Consider the following 23,893-nt stretch of genomic DNA (forward strand, 5'->3'; position numbering starts at 1 on the left):
CAAGTAATGCTTTTATTGCAAATAATAGACTGAAGACTTCTGAATACATGAAAGAATCCACATCACGGACTGTCCGAAACCAATACTAACAGTATTTGCTTTCATTGATTTTGTTCTTTAAGTCCACTACACGCACAGTAAGGCTAATCGGAACTGGACCTACAGTTTAAAGTGGGATCCGAACCACTGTGAGCCTCCACCGGATATTGAACCCGGGGCCCTTTGATTACAAGGCGATGAGGTTACCCCTATGCCATCAGGGAGACCAACAGTATGTGCATTGGAATGAGACAACAATATACTGATTCTTCAAAGTACCAATAATCATTTTATTTTTACTTCTTTCATTTTGTACATTTTCAATAGGTTACATGTGACATAGTACACATTAGAGTACTCTACGGGACCTCTTTGGCTCACTTGTAATCGTCTGAGTCTCCTCGAGTGTAGAGAATCATATCGTGGAAACATACCGGGTGGCCAGAATTAAAGTTACCCAACTCAGAGCCCTCTGTAGCCTGTTTGAGGCATCGTAGAACTCTGAAATTTGGTGAATCGAATTTACAGACTATGGCGAAGAGGATGGCGATAAAAAAAAATAGTTCAATTTTCCACTACCATCGTACTCGAAGTGTTTCGTTTCGTCAACAGATGACAGAGCTAGACGTGTTTAAAGTTAAGGTACCTACCAGTTGTTTCATGCAAAGTATGGTAAGTAGCAAAGAAGGCGGCGAAACGGCTGTTACTGAATTGCAACGTGTCTCAGGACGTTTGTGAGTATTGAGGCAACAGCAAAGATGAGAACGAGTTAGAAAGTGTATATGATTCCCATAATGACCCGGAATATGTACAACCGACTAAGAATGAGGAGAATGAAGAGGTTGCCAATCAAAAATGCGACTAAAACTGTGCATGGCCACGTACATTCTATTTCATGTAAAGCATGGTATCTACTGTAGATACCATTGTTTACATGCAGCAGTGCTCATAATAACAGTTTCGAATTAAATTTTGCTCTCATACCTGGATGTGAACTGCGATCTAGTAGAGAAGCACATACTTTTCTTCTACTAGATATAAATAACTGCACTCACATAAAAATTCGTTTGATTTTTAAGTGGGTATGCACATTTAAGCCTGCTTTAAGGTACCATGCCTTACAAGCAACGTCAAAAATATATTACGCTTAAGGAATACGTAATTTGATCTGAATCATATCAATTATTTGGAACAGTTTAGTTTTTTTATAAAATATTCTTTCAAAAATCTGTAATGCGCATTTTAATAGTTATAATATTTTTATGGTGGACCTAATAACGTATTTGGGTCAATCCATATGAAGTCATACAACCTGGTTTCTTGACCATTTTTAAAAAAGTTTATTTTTTGAGTGGTGTGAGCCTCATATATTGACAGTTCAGAACCACTCTTATTTTATTTTTACTATCACCGATTTGAACATGGTGGGCATTTTTTGATCATGGCGCGCGTCATTTTCTCCATTCGTAAGCATCAGCGGCAACTTTTTTGTCTCAGCTCTGGTAAGTCCTACGACAATGAGACAAAATCTGTGATGTTAAGCACATTATAGGCTACAATTATATTTCTGTGTAATTTTCAAAATATTATTCCTTTATAATAAATTTTAAGGTTAAAATTGTGTATTTTAATCGCTCAAAATGACAGTTTCGGACATTTTTTTGAGGGGGAAGGCAGTTTGCTTGACACTTGAATTTTTTTGTGCACGTACCTGTGTACCAATAGAGTACGTCAAAATTATTTGAAACTTGAGACTTTAATATTTGTTTTTCTACAGGGTCATAAACATGTACTTTTTGTTAAAAAATTCCAAGTTCAGGGTTAAATATCTCTGGTGGGCAGTTGTTTAAAAATCTGAAATTTGTACACAATACAGTACTTCAGGATAAGTAACTTCAGTAAAAATTTTGAGTTTGAGATTTAATTAGTTTAAGAGATACAAAACTCGTGAAAAATTCAACATTTTGCATTAAATATGGCATGTCTAATTTCATTTCTTATTAATATTTTGTGTTGAAATTCTGCAAACTGTAATTTGGAATGTCAATGAACAACATTACAATCCTGAAATGGCTCTGCAATAAAGTATATATACGAGGGTGTGCTGAAAAGAAACACTTCCTATGTTTTTATTTTCTTTGTTACCTTGTAAACACATTTTGGATTTTGAGCAACCATACATTGCACTTACAAGACTTTCCCGCTTCTCCATTGAAGGTTTCAAACTTCTATCGCCAGGGGGTGCTGAATTATTGCGAGGAAAATGTCAGCATGTAACCATGCAATGTCGGTGGAGCACCTGAAGTAGCGTGCAGTGATTGAGTTTCTAAACGCAGAAAATGTGCTACAAATTGACATTCATCTGAGACTGAGGGCACTTTATGGGGATGAATGTGTAGACATCAGTAATGTGCAATCATGGGCTGTTCATGCTCATAAAGATAACCCTAGCTGAACACTATTCCGATGACCTCCATCAGTTGCAGTTCGCGGCCTTTCATTCCATTCTCTCAAATAGCTGAGATTTCTTTAGCAAATTATTTTATTGTTCATATTGTAAATATGTCTTCTTGGTTCTAAATTATAACTATTTTAATCCATAAGAGCTAAATATCAGTGAAAACTATTAATGCAAACACTTGTTACAACAAGTAACTCAGGTTATTGTTTATTGAATGAAATTATTATTATTATTAAAGGCTTTCATTTTTGTGTTACAAATTGTTCAGCTTGCTATAAAAAGTAATGTCAAAATATTATTATTGAACTGACATCAAAGTGGTATGTGTGATCACTCATTTTGATAATACTGTATTGTTGCATGTAAAGCATGGTAACTACAACAATTCCTTGAACAAGCCTCAAACAAATCGCATGTAGCACCACCAAAAAAAAAATTTCGGATGAAATATCATGTTTGTATGATAGTAAACATACAAGTGAATTATACTTGCTGTAAATCATTTAGAAATTTATTTTAATTTGTAAATCAGATTTTTTTGAAACATCAATTTCCAATATCTCGAAACCTGCATTTTGTCACTTACCATGCTTTACATCCGAGCCCTTCATTTGTTAGTGGCTGGAAGTTGCAAAAAAATAATCTCTCATTTATTGCAAAGTAAAGGCAAATCCATAACCAATTGGGGCAGTTTATGTCATTATTACAAGCCATTATGAAAGTACAGTGCCCATTTCAACCTGGTGGCAGAAAATTGAACTATTTTCTTTTTATTGCCATCCTCTTCCCCATGGTCTGCATAGTGGATTCACCAAATTTCAGAGTTCCACGATGCCTCAAACAGGCTACAGAGGGCTCTGAGTTGGGTAACTTTAATTCTGGCCACCCGGCATGTAAAATATTCGTCTTGGTAGTTTCAGCCCACAATCATCTATTTCATTTATCATTTTGTATTGGTAAGAAAGACTAAAGTACATTTTAACATGGAGATGACTATGTTCACTTAAACTTTAATTTCACTGCGTCGTTTACATCACGGTCCATATTTGAGAGTGCACTACCACACACAAATTATCCGGCCCCCACGGTGGAGTGGTTAGCACATCACACTACTATGCCAGGGGTCCCGGTTTCGAATACCAGCCTGGGCATCCCTCATCTCCATCTTCGCAATTAGCCAAAAGTGGCACCAAAGCGAAGTAAAGTAAACTAAATCCATCAATCAAACAGGCAAATTACGGTTATGCATGTACTACTCTCGGTTCAGCACTCTAGTACATATAATAGCAACACTGAGTACCACTTTATAAACAGACGTTTGAGACTCCTTTCTGAATCTGCAACATCATTTCAAAGTTACAATAAAAATAATATATGCGTAATGTGTGAACTTTACCTCACCTTAATCCTCTGCTGAAGTTGTTTTTATTGTTTGATTGATTTCTTGTTTTTAAGTTCACTTTATACATAGAAAGGCTAATCACGACTGGACCTAGAGTTTAAAGTTTGATTCGAACCACTGTGCCATGTGCCTCCACCAGGTATCGAACCCGGGACCCCTTGATTACAAGGCGATGACATTACAACTATACCATTGGGAGGCCCCCAAGTTGTTTTAAAACTATTGTTTAGAAACGTAAAATAAAAATCTTGAAATCCGTTGAACAGGTAAAAGTACACATATTTCATTATGATTTGCTATTTCCCCCCAAGAAATAATGAACTGTGTGCAGTGGCGTACGCAAGGGGGGTACGGTGGTTTAACCCCCACTCCCCTTGAGCTTGTGAAATATGAAAATTGCTGTGGAAAAAAAATAAATGGCCAATTTTTCAGTCAAAGATCTGGGACAATAATATTGCTATTACTACTACTACTACTACTAATAATAATAATAATTTGAATTATTATTTCCATGCAGCATGGAGAAAAGCACAGCATTCCAAAGACACGCGTCTTTCAGAGTGATGCCTTCAAAAAATAAACACGAGTTTATGAGGTTAGGTTAGGGTAACTATGATTTAAAAGAGAAAAAAGTTGTTTTGTATCTCACTTGCAACAATGTTCAATACACTGCCGTACGCAGGATTCTTTTTTTCGGGAGGGGCTGGAATATTGGAGGGCAGGATGCATAGATGCATAATAAAATATTTCGTATTTTTGGAGCTTTTCAGTCTATTAAAATTGCATTCAAAGTCAAAAATGGTAATCGGAATTTACTTTAAAAGAGGTTTCGCATTTACACATTTTGATTTTTTAAAGTTCTTAACGGATTTTTATTTGAAAATTCTGATTTTCTCAAATTTTCGGTAGGGGCTGGAACAACATCAGCCATCCCTCTACGTATGCCAGTGTTCAACGAACATATATTTTTTTGTGTGTGAACAATGAGAATTAACTAAATAAAGTTCTTGGTTCGTTGAAAGAGGCTAATGTACAGGGTGTACCAAAAGTCCCATTAACCCTTCCCCCCCGAATTGTAGACAAACCTGCAAAATGTTATTTTAACAGCATGCGTATGATGATAGGATGGTATAGCATTAAATCAGACCAATGACCACCATTTACTCCAGAGGATCTGTGTGCACACAGCTATTTTCATGGCACAGTATTATTCGCCTCCAGGTGCGATGTGATTTCCTCCATAACATGGCTGGCGTGAGGGAAGCAAACGCACTGTGAACAGCTTCTTGAAGTTCCTCAGTTGTCTGATAACGATTATGGGCTACTTTCTGTTTGATGTGCCCCCATAGCGCATTATCACAAGATGTCAGATTTGGACTTCGGGGTGGCAATTTTAGAGGTGCTGGTAAATTTGGCGATCCTCGTCCAATCCATTTGTCTCTGAACACATCATTGAGGAATTCTCTTAAAATGGCCGCTTCGAAATCCAGATCTGACATCTTATGTTACGGAGGATTTCACATTGCACCTGGAGGCGAATAATACTGTGCCATGAAAATGGCGGTGTGCACACAGATCCTCTGGAGTAAATGGTGGTCATTGGTCTGATTTCATGGTATACCATCCTCTCATCATACGCATGCTGTTAAAATAACATTTTGCAGGTTTGTCTACAATTCAAAGGGGGGATGGGGAGGGTAATAGGACTTTTGGTACACCCTGTATAGACAAAGGCTAGGCGGACAAGAATACAGTCACCAGTTTGCCTTCCCATTGTATTGTTTACCGCAGCACGTTTGAATGCCTCTCTTTAAAATATTTCACCTTGTTGACTAGACAATTATTCAAAGGACAATAACTTTAACTATTGTAAAATGTTTTGTTGGTAAGAACAGTGAGATAATCCAGATGTGAATTATCGGGAAAAAGCCGGAAAAATTCCAACCAATTTCAGGAATCGAATCCGGATCTCACGCTTATTGTTACTTGCCAGACGCTCCACCGACCAGATCACTGCAGCTCCTTGGATGAGTTACATACTTTGATTATTTCAAATTATTTTAATATATTTTCTTGTATTTATGGATCTTCTTCACCCTTGAAATGTCTCACCTCGTTGACCAGACAATTATTTCGTAACAAAGAAACAAAAAAAAAAAAATGCTCCCAGGATTTGATAAAAATCGAATGACTAGAAAGTAATTTCGTTCTATTGTTTTCATAAATACTATATTTATGTAGATCTAACTAACTAACTAACTCCCTAGCCTTCTTAAACCCGAAGGTTCATGGCTGCAGCAACACAGGCCTTCCATCTTTCCCTATCTTGAGCAAGTTCTATATACTATTTTCCATCCCTACCGATTTCCCTTAGGTCCATCTCAACGTTGTCCCTCCATCTTCGTCTTGGTCTTCCTACAGGTCTCTTACCATCAGGTTTCCCAACAAGAATCCTGTGAACTCCTCTTTCCTCTCCCATTCGTGCCACATGGCCTGCCCACCTAAGTCTTCTTGATTTAATTATTCTAATAATATCTGGACATGAATACAAATTATGTAGTTCTAAATTATGTAACCTTCTCCACTCACCTGTCTCCTCATCCCTTTTAGGTCCAAAGATTTTCCTAAGGATCTTATTTTCAAATACTCTCAATTTATGTTCCTCTTTCAATATAAGGGACCAATATACAGTTTTGTATATTTTAACTTTTAGTTTCTTAGATATTAAACGAGAAGACAAAAGTTTATGAAGAGAGAAGTATTTCCTGAATTAAGCCTGCTTTTTATTTCCTCTTTAATATAATTTTCATTTGTTAATATTACTCCTAAGTAATTTTAATAGATGTAGATCTCTACTACTTAATAGTAGTAGTAGTGGTATTAGTAGTATTATTAGTATTAATTCAGCGAATTAATTAATTATAAGTATTATTAATTAATTTTGATTATTATTATTATTTAATTAAAGTATAATAAAACAATGGTAATGTGAATTTGGAAAAAAAAGTTTTAGAAATAACACCCCCCTTGATGAAATCCTGCGTATGCTACTGACTGTGTGGAACAAACTATGTCACTTTTGTCCTAGCAGTCTGTCACACAAAGATCCACAGCTGCATGGGTTTAAACCTAGAAATGTCAGAGAAGTAATCAAACTTTTCATTCACACTAACAAGTTTTATCAACAATGCGAAGTTGACTTGACTGATTTTCAGTTTCCGCACCAAATATAAATGCGTGTCATTCTAAAGAATGAGGGGATCTGAACCAGTTGTTTATGCAATTAATTGCTGGGGTGATGTAAATTACTCATCATTCATCCTCTGATGAGACCACTCGTCATGGGCATGACGAGTTAAGGCTTGGCAATGCGAAAGGTACCAAATCACACTAAGGAACTAAACTACAGAAAAGACAATGGTCACTCGTTGGGCTTTGTGAACCGTTGAACCTGAATCATGGCTGGGTGTTAGGATAATTACCTGTCTATCTGAAGTATTAAGCTGAATTAAATAAGTGAAGTCCTCTGTAAGCTTCTCCAATTCGTCGACCAAAGCGTCGTTCCACTTCTGACCTACTGCCTTGCTGACCACCTTTTCTCTCTCAACTCAATCCCAAAAGTCAGTCCTCTCTCAGCTTGTCTCACCTCTATATTACTAGGCCATCGAGCTCTTCCTCTATGCCGAATCGTGTTATTAATTGCCACCATGCAAACCGCTGACTCTATAACCAGAAGTATTACCTGTTTCCTGAATGCTCAGGAGGTTTGCATGGCACAACACAATGCATTGTAAACATGCCTCAGAGGCTTGAGACAACTGAGAAAAACAAGTGAATGCCCTGGTCAACGTGAAGCGTTCAGAGAGACTTAAATAAAATAAACATATAATCTTAGGGATTGATACGAATTTGTGGACAGAATGTGAAGTCAACATGACCCATTTTTAATTTCAAACAAACATAAATATCCAAACCTATTGAATTTCATTAGTTTTGTTAAAGTACCAGGTTATTTGCCAAGTTTAAAAAAAATGCTGTTGCATTTATACTTTCCTTTTGCTAGTTAGAACCTGAAGATGTCTTTTCGCGACATGGCGATGATGGATCATACGACATAATCGGGATGCAAGTTGATTCCCGTCTCCAAATTTGGAGGTTTACGATCGAGCTTTTTCGATTAAGAGCCCAAGGGGACCCAGTTCGATACCTGATGGAGGCACATAGTGGTTCGGATCTCACTTTAAACTGTAGGTCCAGTCCCGATTAGCCTTACTGTACATAAAGTGGACTTAAAACACAAACTCAAACTCTATTAAGAGCCGGAAGGGTTAACCGACTTGCAGTACAGGCTGGCAACCGCCTATAGTGGAACCACAAGCAAAGAAGCCTGCGCAGACCCACGACTCCTATGCACCATACTCCCACATGGAGGGGAGGGGCAGAGTGGAACATGCTTCCTTGTGGCTCGAGTTGAACGGAAGAAGGGGGAGGTGATTCCAATACTTTTCGCCGAAGGTTCTTTTGTTTGTGGTCGCACTATAGAAAGATTGCCTTTCGCGTCAGAAGCAGTGATGGATCAAACAGCCTAATCGGGATGCAAGTTGCTTCCCACCTCCAAATTTGGAGGTTTACAATCGGACCTTTCTCGAGTAAGAGCCGGAAGGGTGAAGCGACTTGCAGCTCAAGCTGGCAACCACCAACTGTGATATGAGGGTTATATTTTCAAACGCATGTGATTTGCGTGCAGTTCAAAATAGCATTGGCTTATTTCAGTGGCCACGGTGATGGTAGAAGTTGCCATTGAAAATTTTATATTACATGCACTTATTATCCAACATGCCAGAGAACAGCAACAATGGGACTTGATGCTCTGACTAATGAAATGTGTCTTGGCCCTTGAAGTGCTGTTGCGTTAGGAAGTTTACTTTGTGACAATCAGTTTTTGTCACATACTTTTTTTTTTTTTTTTTTTTGATAACCTTTGTATCCGCTTGAAGCTTCGGTAGAAAAACACCACGTTTCTGAACCTTTTGTGTTTTTCTGCCTTTGTCGACTTTTCCCCCTTTCGGTCGTAGGAGCTCGGAACTAACAATGTGCTGTGATAAATCTTTCACTATTTTTGAGCGACTTTTGTGCATTCGGCGAAGGAAAGTCCACGTGGGAGGCCAATTACTGGAGGAACATGTTACGTACCGGATGAGGGTAGAACTATTCTTTTCACCCCATTCTAACGCAACACGTGTGCTTGAGGAAGCTGGACCTAGCCAAAAAGGGACGCCTGACCACCAACGTCGTAACTTCAGATTTCCGCGCCTAAAAGTCAGTCTGTTGTATTCGAAATTTCAAGTCGTCTTTAAATAGTGGCAGAACGAACAAACGCGTACAGTCTACCGCCAGTTTTTGAACCGACAACACCTCTGCGACAGTCGGAGTAAAGATTCGGGACTTTGTCTTTTTTCTACCGCGCCGTGTATTTTATCCTGCGTGAGTGAGTGACAGTGACTAGGTGTACGAATACGCAGTGTTAATTAGTGACCTGTGCACTGGATTCGCGTTATTCGTTTTGTGACGAGGAACATTAATACAACTATGGCGGGCTAAAATCAAGAGAAGGAGGGCTATGGGTCTTCCTAGCCTACATGAAGCCGACAACGCAGCAGATCATCGCTCAGCGTCGCGACGTCACACCACTAAAACGCCGCCACAAAAGCCACAAACGCCACATCGCCACAAATGACGCCCACAGCCCGATTAGAAGTCATGAAATGATACCGCCGAAAGCCGCCAGTCGAGACGCCGACGCCCGACGAGAATTCTACGGAGAGAGAAAGAGAGAGAGAGAGAGAGAGAGAGAAATTGGAAGATGAAGCGACACCAGCCCACACTTAGATCTACCGTCTGGAAGAGAAGATTGAGATAATGAAGCGACGCCTACTGCGTCTTAAGACGACGCCGACGTCCCGCGTGAGATTAGCAGCGAGAATCCACGAGTACCCCCGGTAAAGAAACTTCGCCCGTTTTCGCCGTCCCCCCAGAAAGAGAGAGAGAGACGATGCGAAGCAATTAATCACTCCATTACGAGGCCGACAAGATTATCGCCGTGATGTTGAAGCGTAGAAGGAAGGTGTGTCCAAGAAGATTGCGAAGTGCCACTACAAATAAGTAATGTGGGGAAGTGTTAGTGTCGCAAGGAGGACCGCGGATTGACGTCACACCGACGTTTAGAGGACTACGGTAAACGTCGCTGGAACGTCTATAACGCCGAGATGGTATAGTATACTACTGTTAATTTTTTATATGTGTGAGTGATCATCTACCCAAGAATCCAAGATCGGCCGTCGGACGGAAAGATACCAGTATTTAAAGTTAAAAGTCGCAAAGGTATTGATTAAATTATTTCTTGCCAACATCATCTAAATTTCACAATTGCTAATTCGGAAGAGATATTCACAGCATACTGTTGTTTTTCCACGCTCTGCGCCGAGCTGTTGAGTAATAATGTTTATTGATGTCACCTTATATGCTTTACTCGGTAAATATTTGTTTAAAACGGCATAAATCGTGTATCTCTTGCAGAGATCACCTCTCAAGTTTGCTAAGTGAGGAAGTAAGTTAACTTCGTGCTATTTTTAATATATTCATACATAAGTGTCTTCACTTTTCAGTCTGTAAACATGTGTGCCTTGCAGTTGATATCTAAGCCTAATGTTATTGAAGTTCCAAGGCGCATTAGTGATAATTCTACCACAATTATTTAAATGTCTAAATAAATTGCAAGAATAAAAAGTTTACGTGTCATGCCCGTTGGCAGAATGTAATGAGCACGCGCAGATGAAAGTTTAGTATCTTTAATTCTAAGCAAATTAACGTCTTCGGGCGCAGTTTAATATTCATAAGAAAAACTAAATATTGCATGGTGTCTAAAAAGGGCCAATGTATTTATGTTAATGTAATTTTTCCCCTGCGGTATGAGAGAGTGTGTGAATGCTGAGTGATAGCGAGGGGTTGTGTAATAGGTATTATTTTTGTGTGTTATATAATATACATTTTTGTTATCTATGATTTGACTATGATTTGTGTTCATACAAATAGTATACTAATCCTCATAACTATTGGTATTTATATTTTAGTCAACGTTAAGTCAGCAAAGCATTTCTGCTGGCTAACATCAATTATTATTATTATCTACGTCATTATTATTATTGATTATTATTATTCAACGTCACTTTATGCACGAGTCGGCTATTCGTCGGGGGTAAAAACCGATCCGGTCACACGTACCCTGGAATCAAACCGTTTAGCTGGGCCCGGCACCTAGGAAGGGGACTTCGGTCTCCGGACTAAGTGTCAAACAGAGGTCATGTACAAAGGGCCGGTGAGAACTTTTAGTTAAGTAAATAACGCTGCAGTCCATGTATTTGTGTATAGGAGAGGGGATGCACAATGCTTTAATTAAAGCACTAATCACGAACATTTTAATTATGTCGATTTGTGCATACACACATTTTAAAATGAATTGTTTACCCAACATCAGCTGATAACACAAGTGCCGAGGACACTGCACGGCCCTGACCACAACTTTTGTATCATGAATATATCATACTGATTAAATTTCACGTCTCTTTTCTGCCCCCTCTGGCCGGGGGCGCCGACTTATCAAAATTATTGGGGGGCTCTGATCACTGAATAAATTAATGAATGACGGACTCACTCTCTCCCTTTTTTAAGTTTTGATCTCAGTGTTCGGAATCACGTAAAAGCCCATGAATTCCTCAAAAATATCAAAAATTTTTTTCACAGTTCTAATGCAGAATATTAATATTGCCCACGAATGGATATTTCACAAGTTTCGTCAACCATAATAGCAAAATATTCCCGACTTGCAATATCTGCTACCACGGAGCGCGAAACAGATCTCCCTAATATATCAATGATCTCGTTCTGAATGTCATGTTAGAGCCATTTGTAGCCCAAAAGTCTCATCCACTATCCTAGTTCATGCACATCGTCTTTTGAAACTCTTTTTAGTAAAAATTTTAACAATACTCATAATTACATACTTAGTATATAGTAATAAGTCATGTGTTTTGCTGTCTCTGGTCATAGCCCCCCCCCCCCCCCAAAGTTGATGGTTTAGCGGTCTCAGCCCATCAAATTGATGGTCTAGTCTAGGACATTTCAAATGTGTATTTAAAGTTAAGTTCATGTGGCACAATTCAGAGTAAACTTTACAAGAGAAGCAAAATAATACATTAGATCCTCTAAAGCAAAATTATTAGGAGGCTCTGCCCCCACATCGTTAACATTGGGGGGGGCCTCGAGCCCCCCCAAGCCCCATGGAGTCGGCGCTGGCTAATAGCGACGATGAAGATGAGTGATGATATGATGGAATTGATGAATTCACACTCACAAAGAACACCCATGCTCAGGCCGGAATTCGAACCTGGGATCCCTGATATGAGATCATGGTTAGATTGAAGTGCGTGCTACGAGAAAAGGTTAAAAGATCCTCGTGCATATAGCACCGTGCCATGATGGCAAATGTTAGGGCAGGGCCACATTATCGATCTCGGAGGTTATGTGCTCAGCACCACGCTCCGGCTGCATTTGCCCCCAGGTACGCATTGATTTGAGGCTGGGTGAGCCTCAGAGCCGCTTTATGCGAGGACAAGGGCGGAAAAGTTCCGACCTTAGATCACCCACTCGGGGTAAGGTGATTCAAAAAACAAATAAAAAAAATCCGTTAGCCAACACGTTATTCAATAGTATTTTATTGCAGAAAATATTTTTTTTATGTAACCGATCGTACACGCAAAAAGATCAACTCCAATCAGTTAAAAAAGAAAAGGATCTCATTCCTGTGAGAGAATTCGGACCTCTTGTATGATTTAAACAATCTTGCAAGTTTTCTTCGCAAATGACGATTGGTGAGAAAACTCCCAATAGTTCTTGATTAGGTAGTAATGCATTTGTCTATTTTATTCTTTGTGAGAAAAGTTTTCCTCTTAACATTCTTTAATCTTTCCTTATTTCACTACTTGTTAACTGCTGATCTCGCCCGTTACAGTTCCTTGCACCCTTTCGTCTGCAGACCATCAAGTTCCACCTAAAGACCAACCGGCTTGGGCCATTGGGTTATTTACTTGCATAACAAGCAAAATCAAGTTCCCAACAGTTAATTTTTTCTCTGTTGTCATTGTCACGTAATGAACACGACCTTGATCTTGCACTTTCCTTTGCTGACGCAGGAAACACAATGGAAGGAGTTCGGACAGTTTCAACTAGATGGCACTGATAGTCACGAGGCTAATTACGTATTGGCAGAAACAGCTGAGCAGCAGTAGACGCGGCGGTATCGGGTGGTGGTATCACAGAAGCAAGCGCACGGAATGTTTTGTTTATATCGTGCTCACCTGTAGCGCGGTTGACGCGTAATAAGCTGCCCGTTTATGAACATTCTTTACCACTTTCAACAGCTGTGACAGTGTCATAAAACAACACACAATGGCTGAAGCTAGAAGTGCTGTTAGTGAACTACACGTTCCACCTGATATGGAAGAGGGACGCAGTTCTTGGAATGACTTTTTACGTGCCTTTAGAAAGTCAATGCTTCGCCGATATTACAGAACCAGGTAAGGTGAACTTAAACATAGCGCTTTTGACAAATAGGCTATGCAAAGAATGTTGATTCCTAGCGTATACGAGTCTTGTAAACATGTCTTGGACGGTGTGGTTCGAGTGTAAATAATCACAAGTGGGCAACTTGAAAGCAACAGGTTCGTCCGAGTGAAAATAGCTTCGAAAAACCCGCGAAGGCAGATAGTTGAGTTCAAGGTGAAAGTGCTTGTTAGATCTTGAGGATTTTGTTTACTGTCAATACTTCGATTTACACATGACAGGAAATTGTCGTCATGTACTGATTAGAAAAAGAATCAACACACACACTGTTGTTATAAGAGCAACTTCGGGAAAATACTGCTATGGGCTGTGTTTGCATAATCGATATTTGAATACGTATAGTACTCACGCTAGAGAAAGAAAATTTATTGGATGGCTAACGTCCAAGGCTGTCATTGTCAAAATAGGAGGCTGCGTGAGGGTGAGCATTATAGTTAATGCACCTACAATGGAAATTTTCAGAAAATAACAATAAGAACGTTTTTTGGTAGCCATGTTAAGTTATTAACAGTGCCCCAACTTCAAATGAATGCTGTGGGCAAGATGGGCCACCCTTTTTGAGAAATATTCATGGTACCTATTTTCCCATCGTTATGTTCGCCAAAAAAAATTGTAGCAGTGGCTTTATGGGATAATCGACTTTTATTTTATATACAGGGTAACCCAAAAAGACACCCAAAATACTGATTACTTAATATGTTCGCTTACCTTTTCTGTGCCACCTTGTATTATACTGTGTTCTTTTTATAAAGTTACACCCATTCTGTTACAGCTATGATTTTCAGAATTACATTCTAGGAAGATCAGTTTGATCTCCTGCCCAAAAAATGACGAGCTCTTTAACTCAGCCACGCGTTGGAACAGCAGCCCATAATAACTTACTAGCACAGCGCGCTACGATGCCAGAGGTTCCGGATTCGAATTCCGGGTGTTCTTTGTGAGTGTTCGTTTATCAATTTCATTATATCATCACTCCTCATCTTCACAATTAGTGTTGCCCACGGGACGAGACGGGACAGGCTTTTAAAAATTCGAGACGAGACGAGATTGACCATGTGTCATAAGACAAACGAATATTTTCGAGACGAGACAGCATTTCCACGAGGCTCCACAAGTCGAGACAGGCCAAAGTCTCGTCTCGTGGGCACACTATTCACAATTAGCCAAAAGTGTCAGAAATGCGAAGTAAAAGAAAGTAAATCGATCATAGTAACTTACTTTTTCGTACTGGCGACCTCGTGTGCATGAAATTAACAAATTTTATTTTCCGCACCGAAGACTATCTTGGAATTTTTAATTTCCCTCGCATAAAGAAGCTTCCTGAAAGAAACATCGGTAAAGGATAACAGTGCTATGTTATAAAGTTAATACAGAGGAATATATCGCCCAAGAAATTGAACGAGTGCCTTCTCGATATCATAGTTGTAACGTTGTCGCTTTGTAGTCAAGGAGCTCTGGGTTGGATTCTCGATGGAGGCACATTGCACAGAGATTGAAGTCATCTGAGCATATAGCGGACTGGCGAATGCTTAATTTTTCGAAAGAAGATTAGCCTTCATATTACCAGACAATTGTACCCTATAACTAAATCAGTTTTTTTTTTCGGAAATATATGAAGCGTCTTGTCCATTGCATCCAGATAAATAATGTATTATGTATGAAATTTTGAGCAAATGCAAGTCGATTAAGTGCGAAGATGAAAACAGTTTGAGAATGAATTAATGTAACCATAAAAAGAAAAGAAGGATGCTAATATTGCTGTTTCAATCAGTATGATATCCTTTTTCAGTGTAAGTAGCCTGGTCATGAAATTATGAATGGGTAGAACAAAGTTTCATTTGGCGCTACCACGACAGTGGTTCAGGGTTCGAATCCCGGCCTGGGTATGGATGTTTGCGAGTGAGTGTCCATTCATCAATTTCATCATGTCATCCCTCATTCCCATCTTCGCAAATTAGCCAAAAGTGGCACAAAAAGCGAAGTAAAATAAAGCAAATCACTCAATCATTGATGACTTGGGTACGAAACCAACCAATCATTTGTAGAACTCGTTTAGCCCCCCCCCCCCTCGAGATCTTTGGGTCCCTTACCAGCGCCACTGCTGCAACGCATTTCTCGATGAATTGTTGGCAACGCAGTTCCCTTCCAAGCCTTCAAAAACATTGTGCATAAGCCGTATTCGAGGGACGCTTTGTTTTAAAAATGGGCATTTGTTTATGCTTGGAAGTTTTAAAGAGGAAAGCGGGCCCTTGAAGCGAACAAACACCGTTTTCTCGGCTTTTGTGGAAGAACACCATTCGTGCTCTCGCTGTGCCGTGAAGGCTGTTGGTAGGCGACCAGCCTTGGGTTTAGATTATTTCTGGTGTGTTTGTGTTAGCGGTTTTCCTGTATCCCGTTCTTAGTCATTCGCTAGCAGGAATGCCCTGGCATGGCTTTTTGTATTTCAGCTGTTCAACGTCGCTTTCCTGCAGAGGTGGGGAAACCGCTAGGGCGAGTCGCACGGAACCAGTGGCGTGCCCAAGGGGGGGTTGATGGGGGTTATAACCCCCCCCTTTCGTCCAGTATTCCTAAAGAAAAGAACGTCAAAGGTAGGAAAATATGACAAAATGAGGGGTGACTACCAAGAAAAAGTATACAAAACCCATCCCTTTCGAAAATCCTGGGTACGCCACTGCACGGAACCCAAACGAATGTTTCATACTCAAGGATGCATGTAGGGGAGAGGGAGTCCGGACCCCCTTCCCCCCGAAAGAATTACCAAGTACTAAAATTAAATAATGAAAATATTGTTTAGCATTTATTGTATAATCGATGGTTATAATTTCCTCTGAACTTATTGGAAGGCAAGGATTATATTGGGATCGTACGGCTTTGAAGGACAGTGACAAAGATTTATACTTGCACACTACTATTTAAAATAATATGCGTAAAATATTAATCAGGAACTTCACTTTTCGCCAGCTGAATTTAGCATCATTTATTTATTCAATACATATTCTATTCTTCCTCCATTTGACATTAATTTATTTGCCAGGGTGACTTGTTTTTATGCAAATTATGCCGATCTTAACCACAGATAAGCTAGATAATGAATACGTGCTGTTATATCTCTATTCTTATTCGGTCTTTTTACCTATTCATGTAATAATAATATAACATTAATTAATTTATATTTTAATTAGTGTTAATTGTATTTAATATAATTATAATAAAATTATTTTAATTCAGACATTATTATTATTATTCCTGGACCCCCCAAAATTTATTTCTAGATACTTGCCTGTCCATACTGTGAAGTTTCTATTTTAAAAATATTATTTATTTATTTAGTATTGTGTAACGTTGCATATTTATTTGTCCTCGCCATATTTCCATAGTTTTATTCTATAACTTTACGAGTAACGCCATCATGAAGCGATAATATGTTCTGTAACCTTCATAGACCTTGTAAAGCATATTCATTGTATTGTTCCATGCAATCTTATAACGACCTGACTACTGTCAAGCCACTGCCTTGTGTGGTTGCACACGAGGTTCTTCTTGGCTCGTAATCTTCAAGTTTAAATGCCGTAACGTAAGAGAAGTCCATTTATACCACACCCCTCTTTTGCAAATACACACAGTGAAGTTTGTATTGTTAAGAAAACATACTTGAACAACGTCCCTTCGTTTCCGTGTAGGTATGTAAACGGGGCTGTTTAGTTGAGAATCGACATAAACACTATGCGGAAGACAGTTCGAGATATCTCTACATTACCGAATCAGGCCCATAGCCAGAATTTTATTTCGGTGGGGTCAGATCAGGCCATTGATTAGTAGAAATAATGATTATTAACACTGTTATAATTGCTATTTTACAATAACTATTATAAGTTATTAAAGAATAAACCAATTTTAATCCAAATTTATTGTTATTATATAAATGGATAGACTTTGCTACTCGATCCACCGTGTGAGTGAATATCCAACACAACTGTTGTCCATTATTTTTCTTAGTATTTTGTTATTAACTTTTATACATTCCGTTCAAAAAAAGGTTCTAAAAGTTAGGGGCAAATTTTAGTCATAAAGTTTATATTGCGTGACCTCTCACAAAGAAAACTGCATATTTTGAGAGCTGTCGATCCATTTATTCTTTGGATTAAATTAAATGAAAAAAAATAAAATTAAATGGTAGAATATAAATAATATAATCTGGTTCCTCTATTATACACTAAATGTTTTTCGATCTAATGCAGTTTTTACTTTGGTTATAACTTTATTTCTGTTATTAACAGTAAAAGTAACATATGCATTTTTTAAAACTTGAAGGATGTAAATATTCCTGGGGAGGGGGTCGACGGACCCATTCGACCTCCGCTCCCGACACCCATCAGCAGCCGCCATGTAAAGGTGAAAAAATGGGTGTGGAACAGTGATGTGCCGTACACTACAAGTTTACGTCTACATGCGTTGTCTACATGGAATCTACGTGTAGATTTAGATTACATTGGATTGTAGTTTACATAGACTACACATACAATCTAAACTATATTAAAATTAATTTTCAAGGCTTTCGTAAAAGGAAAGTGACAATTTCAACTAGATTTGTTCCTAACGAACTGACATGAATCTTTTTTACAACAAAATATCTCTTTTTCTACAAATCAACTGTGAAAAGGCGAAATTACCTGAAAAAACAAAACACAAATGGTGGTGTGGGGCAAAAGTAGTATTTTTCTCATAAAACACTAGAATATTTCGTACGTTGCGTTTTTTTCCTCGGTGAGAAATTGTTCGCAATCCTAAAGAAGAGTACACAAGGTTCTTCTCACACACCGGCAACTAATACCCAGTATAATTTTGTTTAACTTGTACACCGCCCTTTGCTAAGTCACCACTTCTCGCCATGTTGTGTACATAGGTTACGTTATCTACGTGTAGAGTGTAGACTATCGTTGTTTACGTGTAGACGCACATCACTGGTGTGGAATCCCTGAAAATGAATTTTTCAGTATATTACAACTTATTATTCAAGACGTTTAATTCTGCTAATGAAGTAAAATTAATTACCACTATACTATATTTAAATTAGATATTTGTAGAATTTGGGGGAGGCTTCAGCCCCCTTAGCCCTCTTCCTGGCTACGTGCCTGTAGATAAGGTGTTCCAACTGCTCGCATTCCACCTTACTACCTGATTGGAACGTTGTACTTTGATCCAAGCATAGTTGAATCGGTACGGTCTTCCACACCTCAAAGAAGATAAAACTGAAACGTGATTTGAGTGTCAAAACAAAAATGGTTCCTATCAAATAGAAGCTTACTTGACACTTTGTTTTCTAATTAAACTTATCTCTTCAGTAATGAGGTTCCAATGTTCAATGTACTTGCAAAGATTGTTAGTTTCAATGGTCAATGTACTAAAACGTCAGTCAAAACACTCCAACAGTTGCCAAAGATTCCAGTTGCCACACTCAAGGAGTACACAAAGTCCACATGCTTTTAGATATTAATATGAACTTAGGACTTTCATTAAGAATGCAAATAATGGTGACGTGAAAATTATTTGCCATGTTGAAGAGGGTATTTATAAATGTCGACGTGAATGTGTTGTGATTGAAGAGGTGGACCCATTACACATTTTTTCCTCAGTCTAAGTGCTATGATGTTTTTGTCGAACTGTGTTGTTTACTGTTCATTTTAAATTTTTATTCTATAGTTTTCGTTGGAATCAAAGTAGCAATTTTTTTTCTATCATTTTTAAAACTTGTCACAGATCGTCTGTCTAGACACGTGTCAACAAGGAAGACATTTTGAGTCATGTAGGAATGTTGGCTACCATGGGTGGGTTAGTAATCACTAGGAATAGGACTTTATGACCGAAAAATCACCAAAATAGCAAAATAAAATATGCTCTTATGACCTAAAAGTTTACAAAATATGCACTATATTTTGAAAAATATGCCCTTATAACTAGACTGTTTCAAACATCAATATCTAACTTATGCTGAAATATTTTCATATACTTACATACTATTTTAGTTCACTTTATGGGCCCTGATTAGTTGAAGTGCATTAATACTTTTTGTAAATTTTCAATTAAAAGAAAGGCCGACCCTGTGGCCGAGTGGTTAGCACATCGCGCTGCGACGCCAAGGGTCCCGGGTTCGAATCCCGGTCGGGCTTGGTTGTTTGTGAATGTCCATTCATCAATTTCATCACTCATCCCCATCTTCTCAAATTAGCCAAGAGGCACAAAACGCGAAGTAAAATAAACTAAATCAATCAATCAATCAATCAATTAAAAGAAAAAGATTTTGCTGCAGTAAAAAAAACAAACTCGAGTGAACATGGGAGTAAGAACGAATCCACTTGGAAAATGACTGTATATTTCTTGAAAAAGCGAAAATCCATCAAAATATGCTTTATCACGTAGAAATGGCCAAATATGCCAAAATATGCTGAAAAAAAGCACCTTAATTCAATTAAGTTTCTTCATAATATGAATTTCTATATATTTAAGGAACACATCGCCCTTACCAAGAAAAATATGCTAAGTCATGAAAATCCTAGTAATCACAATTATGTTCAAGTGCAACGACTCGTGGTTATTTCAAGGAAGGTTACATTCCTACATAAAGCTGCAGATTTTTAAGAATGAAACAACAAAAAATTAAATCAGTAGACACAAATTGACATCGTTTCTCATGCAAGGTACATAGGCCATTACAGTTTAAGGGTTTTAAGCCCACTTTATCCACAGATAGGCTAATCGCGACTGGACCTACAGTTTAAAGTGAGATCCAAACTACTTTAGGTCATTAGAAATATTTTTTTCATGTTATAGTATGGTGCCTTCTTTTGCTATTTCAGGGCATACGTAGGGTGAATAAGTGCCCCTATCAGGTAGCATATGCTAATTGCAAGTGAAGGTTGTTTGCACTATTGTATGCTTAGCGTTGGAAACTTCTTAACTTTTAGCTTTGCTCACAGCAAGGTTCTCAACGTGCGTACGATATCGTAACAATAACGGAAACGTGGCTCTGTAGCGCAGACGGGACGAACGAAATCAACATTCCCGGTTACTCGGTTTTCCGTAACGACAGAAACAAGAAAGAAGGCGGGGGTATTGCCATATTTACCCTCTCGGCGCTATAAGTAAAATTCGCAGACTTCCGACCATCCGAAGCCAATGACATTGAATATATTAACATGGTAGTTAGTGTAAGTGACTTAAAATTTGGTATTTGCACGTTTTACCGTCCACCGAATGTAGCCTATACAAATCTCGCCATCATGGAAGAAATTATTACAGATAACTATGCCAGTGTAGACACTTTCCTCATGCTAGAGTGGACGAGTTGTATCTTTGCGGTGAACCTTGACCACAACTGGCTGCGCAGTAGCAAAGGGAGGAGCTACCGGCTGCGTTAGCCAATGGGTGTCATTCTCCTCTAACTTTGTAAGAGCTGTCGACCACTCAACGGCGAGTAGGTAGCATCTACGGACATGTATCTGCGCCAATTAGTCAAGGTCACCCGCAGAGATACAGCTCGTCAACTTTAGGCGATTTTAATTGCGATATGCTCAGCACACAAAAAGCGTAGACCCCGTTTCTTAAATATATTATTACATCGTATAGTTTAACACAATTGATTAATAAACTCACTAGAATAACCGAATCTTCCGAAACATTGTTAGATTTAATAATTGATAATTTAATAATAATTTAAATTTTTTGTCTAAATGCTGCAGACATCAATTGGAATGAAACGTTTAAACTTGGAAATATCGATTCTAAAATAGAATTTCTTGAGAAAAAATTTGTCGACCTGTTTAATGTTCACGCCCCGTTACGAACTGTTTGGGTGACGAAAGAGCCAGCGCCGTGGCTAACGGATAATCTTAAGCTGCTTATGAAACTGAGGGATGGTGCGCAGCGTAAATACAAGCGAAGTAAATTAATTTTACATTGGGACGAATCTAAAAGATTAAGAAATATTACCACCTCTGTTATGAGGCAAGAGAAAAAAGAGCTTATTTTTCTTTTATTGTAAATAACAATAAGAGAAATTCAAAGAATATGTGGAATAGCCTGAAAACAATCGGCATCGGTAGCAAACGGAACGCGCGAGAACTTCCTCCTCATCTGAGCAGTCCCTCTGAAATTAATCAACATTTTGCAAATGTCTACGACTGTGTTCCTCGTGACAACGCCATTATTGCAAACCAGTGCAAGTATTTCTTGGAGAACTGCTTTCGAAACGATGCAAAAGAATAATCCTTTCTCCAGGTTCAAGATTCTGAGGTTGAAAAGGCAGTGTACAGGACTCGATCAAATGCTGCAGGAGTGGACAACATTACGTGCAAAATGCTTAAACTGGCCCTTCCCTTCATACTTACGGCACTCACACATACCAAAAAATTTTCTCTGAAAACCGGCCAATTTCCAAATGCATGGAAAGAAGCTCGATTATTCTGCTTCCCAAAAAGCAGACGTTTACCTCTAAGCGATTTAAGACCAATCAGCGTTCTATCAATATTTTCAAAAGTCACAGAAAAGATAGTATCTATACAATTAAAAGAGTACATTGCAAAATGTAAAATCTTACCTGGTTCTCAATTAGGTTTCCGTGCTTCTCATAGTACTGTACAACATTATTATCTGTCACGGACAATATTTTTCGTTCGATTAACGATAAAAAAAAAACTAACTACCTAGGTATACTAGTATTATTACACCCATTTTTTCGCTATACGAATCTCGAGTCTGGAATCAGTTGGTTGTGCCAATCTCGAATCCAATATCGATTCACTATCCAAATCTCGAATCCATGGTCGAGTCGTTATCCGAACCTCAAATCATCAATGTCCGAATCCATGATAGATTCCGATTCGCCCCTCAATAGAAACCCTGGTTGAGGCCACAAGCTTCGTCACGGTAAGAATGCACACCTTGACATTCTTCGTGCAATATTTTGTCATAGATACGTTTTATTTAAAATCAAGATATGTATAATTGCTTTCGACTCGGTGCATTATTTCGTCATACAAATTAATTACAATCGCAATATGCAGAATTGACTTCGCAGTTTGCACTCAGAGGACAGAACAACAGAACGTGCTCTGAAGCCAGTGCGTCGGCATAAGCATAAAAATGTCAATATTTGAAATCTCCTTCCTCGTGCTTGCCCTCAACGGTTAGTCTTCCTATTAACGGGGTTATTCTGCGGTAAACACAGTTTGTGTTTATCAACATTTAGCTCTTCCTAACGGTAATAGCTATTCAGGCTATCTCACATGTTATCATGCGTGTGTGTATTTTCCATGAATTGCATAACTCTCAGGATAATTCAGACCTCAGAAGGTATCGCGTAGGTAAATAAACCCTAAATTTCGTGTTTAAGAGTTAATTTCGCATTTTGCAGTTAATTTCGCATTATTTCATGACAAAACATGGTAGCAAAATGCATCTCACACCTTTCAAAAACATGAAAAATTAACACTACAATGTGTTTTTTCAAATTTCGTTTTTTCGTCAAAAACGAAATATGCATGCCCCTAGTGATGACATGATGAAATTTATGAATGGACACTCACTTCCATGTCCAGGCCGGGATTCGAACCCGGGGGCTGGTTCTTATAATATGTAAGTTTACACACCAACACATCACTGTGTTGGGTGATAAAATAGCATTTAGTAGTAATTGCATGGCAAACTGGTAGCACCGCTGTCGCAAAACGCCATATGACCAGTCATGCTTAGCTGCACTAGTTGAAAGAAAGGCAGTTAAAAAACATGCCTTTAAAAATATGGAGCAACTGGCTTGGATTGCAGAATTTCACTTAATCCGGCCAGTTTCACTATGACGTCACTCTTTGGGCACTTGGGTCATTCGAATTCTATTGACAAACATGCCAAAGAATTCTACTGCAAGATCTATAAACCTGAGTCTACTATGACGCAAAGATACCTGTACCTCCGAAGTTACGCGAACCGTATGTACTTTTCTTCACTGTTATTTAAACATGCGACGCGACAATAGCGCCAATATCAGGTCTGAGGCAGGGTTGTTAAAGGTCCAGGAATTTTAAATAAATTTAATTCCGGTCCAGGAGAGAAAGTAAGCAAGCATAAATGGGTTCTGGAAGTATTTCAATTCGATCCAGAAACATTTTCTCCGGATCAATTTAAATGCGGTCCAGGAACATTTTTTCAGGGTCACATTAAATAGGATCCAAGTTCCGTATTGAAATGAAACAAAACGCAACCGAATTAAAATTGTGCGTGATAAAAGGTTCCGGGCCTTAACGGAACCCAATAGAACCCAT

At 38.6% G+C, this 23,893-nt stretch overlaps 1 protein-coding gene across 1 annotated transcript in view; it reads left to right on the top strand.

Moving 5' to 3' along the window:
- The first annotated feature begins 13,228 nt into the window (after positions 1 to 13,228).
- Positions 13,229 to 23,893, top strand: part of LOC145992107 (carnitine O-palmitoyltransferase 1, liver isoform-like) — a 102,097-nt gene continuing 91,432 nt past the window's right edge. Inside the window, exon 1 of the mRNA XM_083128352.1 lies at positions 13,229 to 13,534. Within this exon, the coding sequence (XP_082984478.1) occupies positions 13,407 to 13,534 (128 nt within the window). The 5' untranslated portion in view covers positions 13,229 to 13,406. The remainder of the gene's footprint in view (positions 13,535 to 23,893) is intronic.

Source organism: Lepisma saccharinum, chromosome 1 (genome assembly GCF_977018435.1).
Source record: "Lepisma saccharinum chromosome 1, izLepSacc3.1, whole genome shotgun sequence".
NCBI lineage: Eukaryota > Metazoa > Arthropoda > Insecta > Zygentoma > Lepismatidae > Lepisma > Lepisma saccharinum.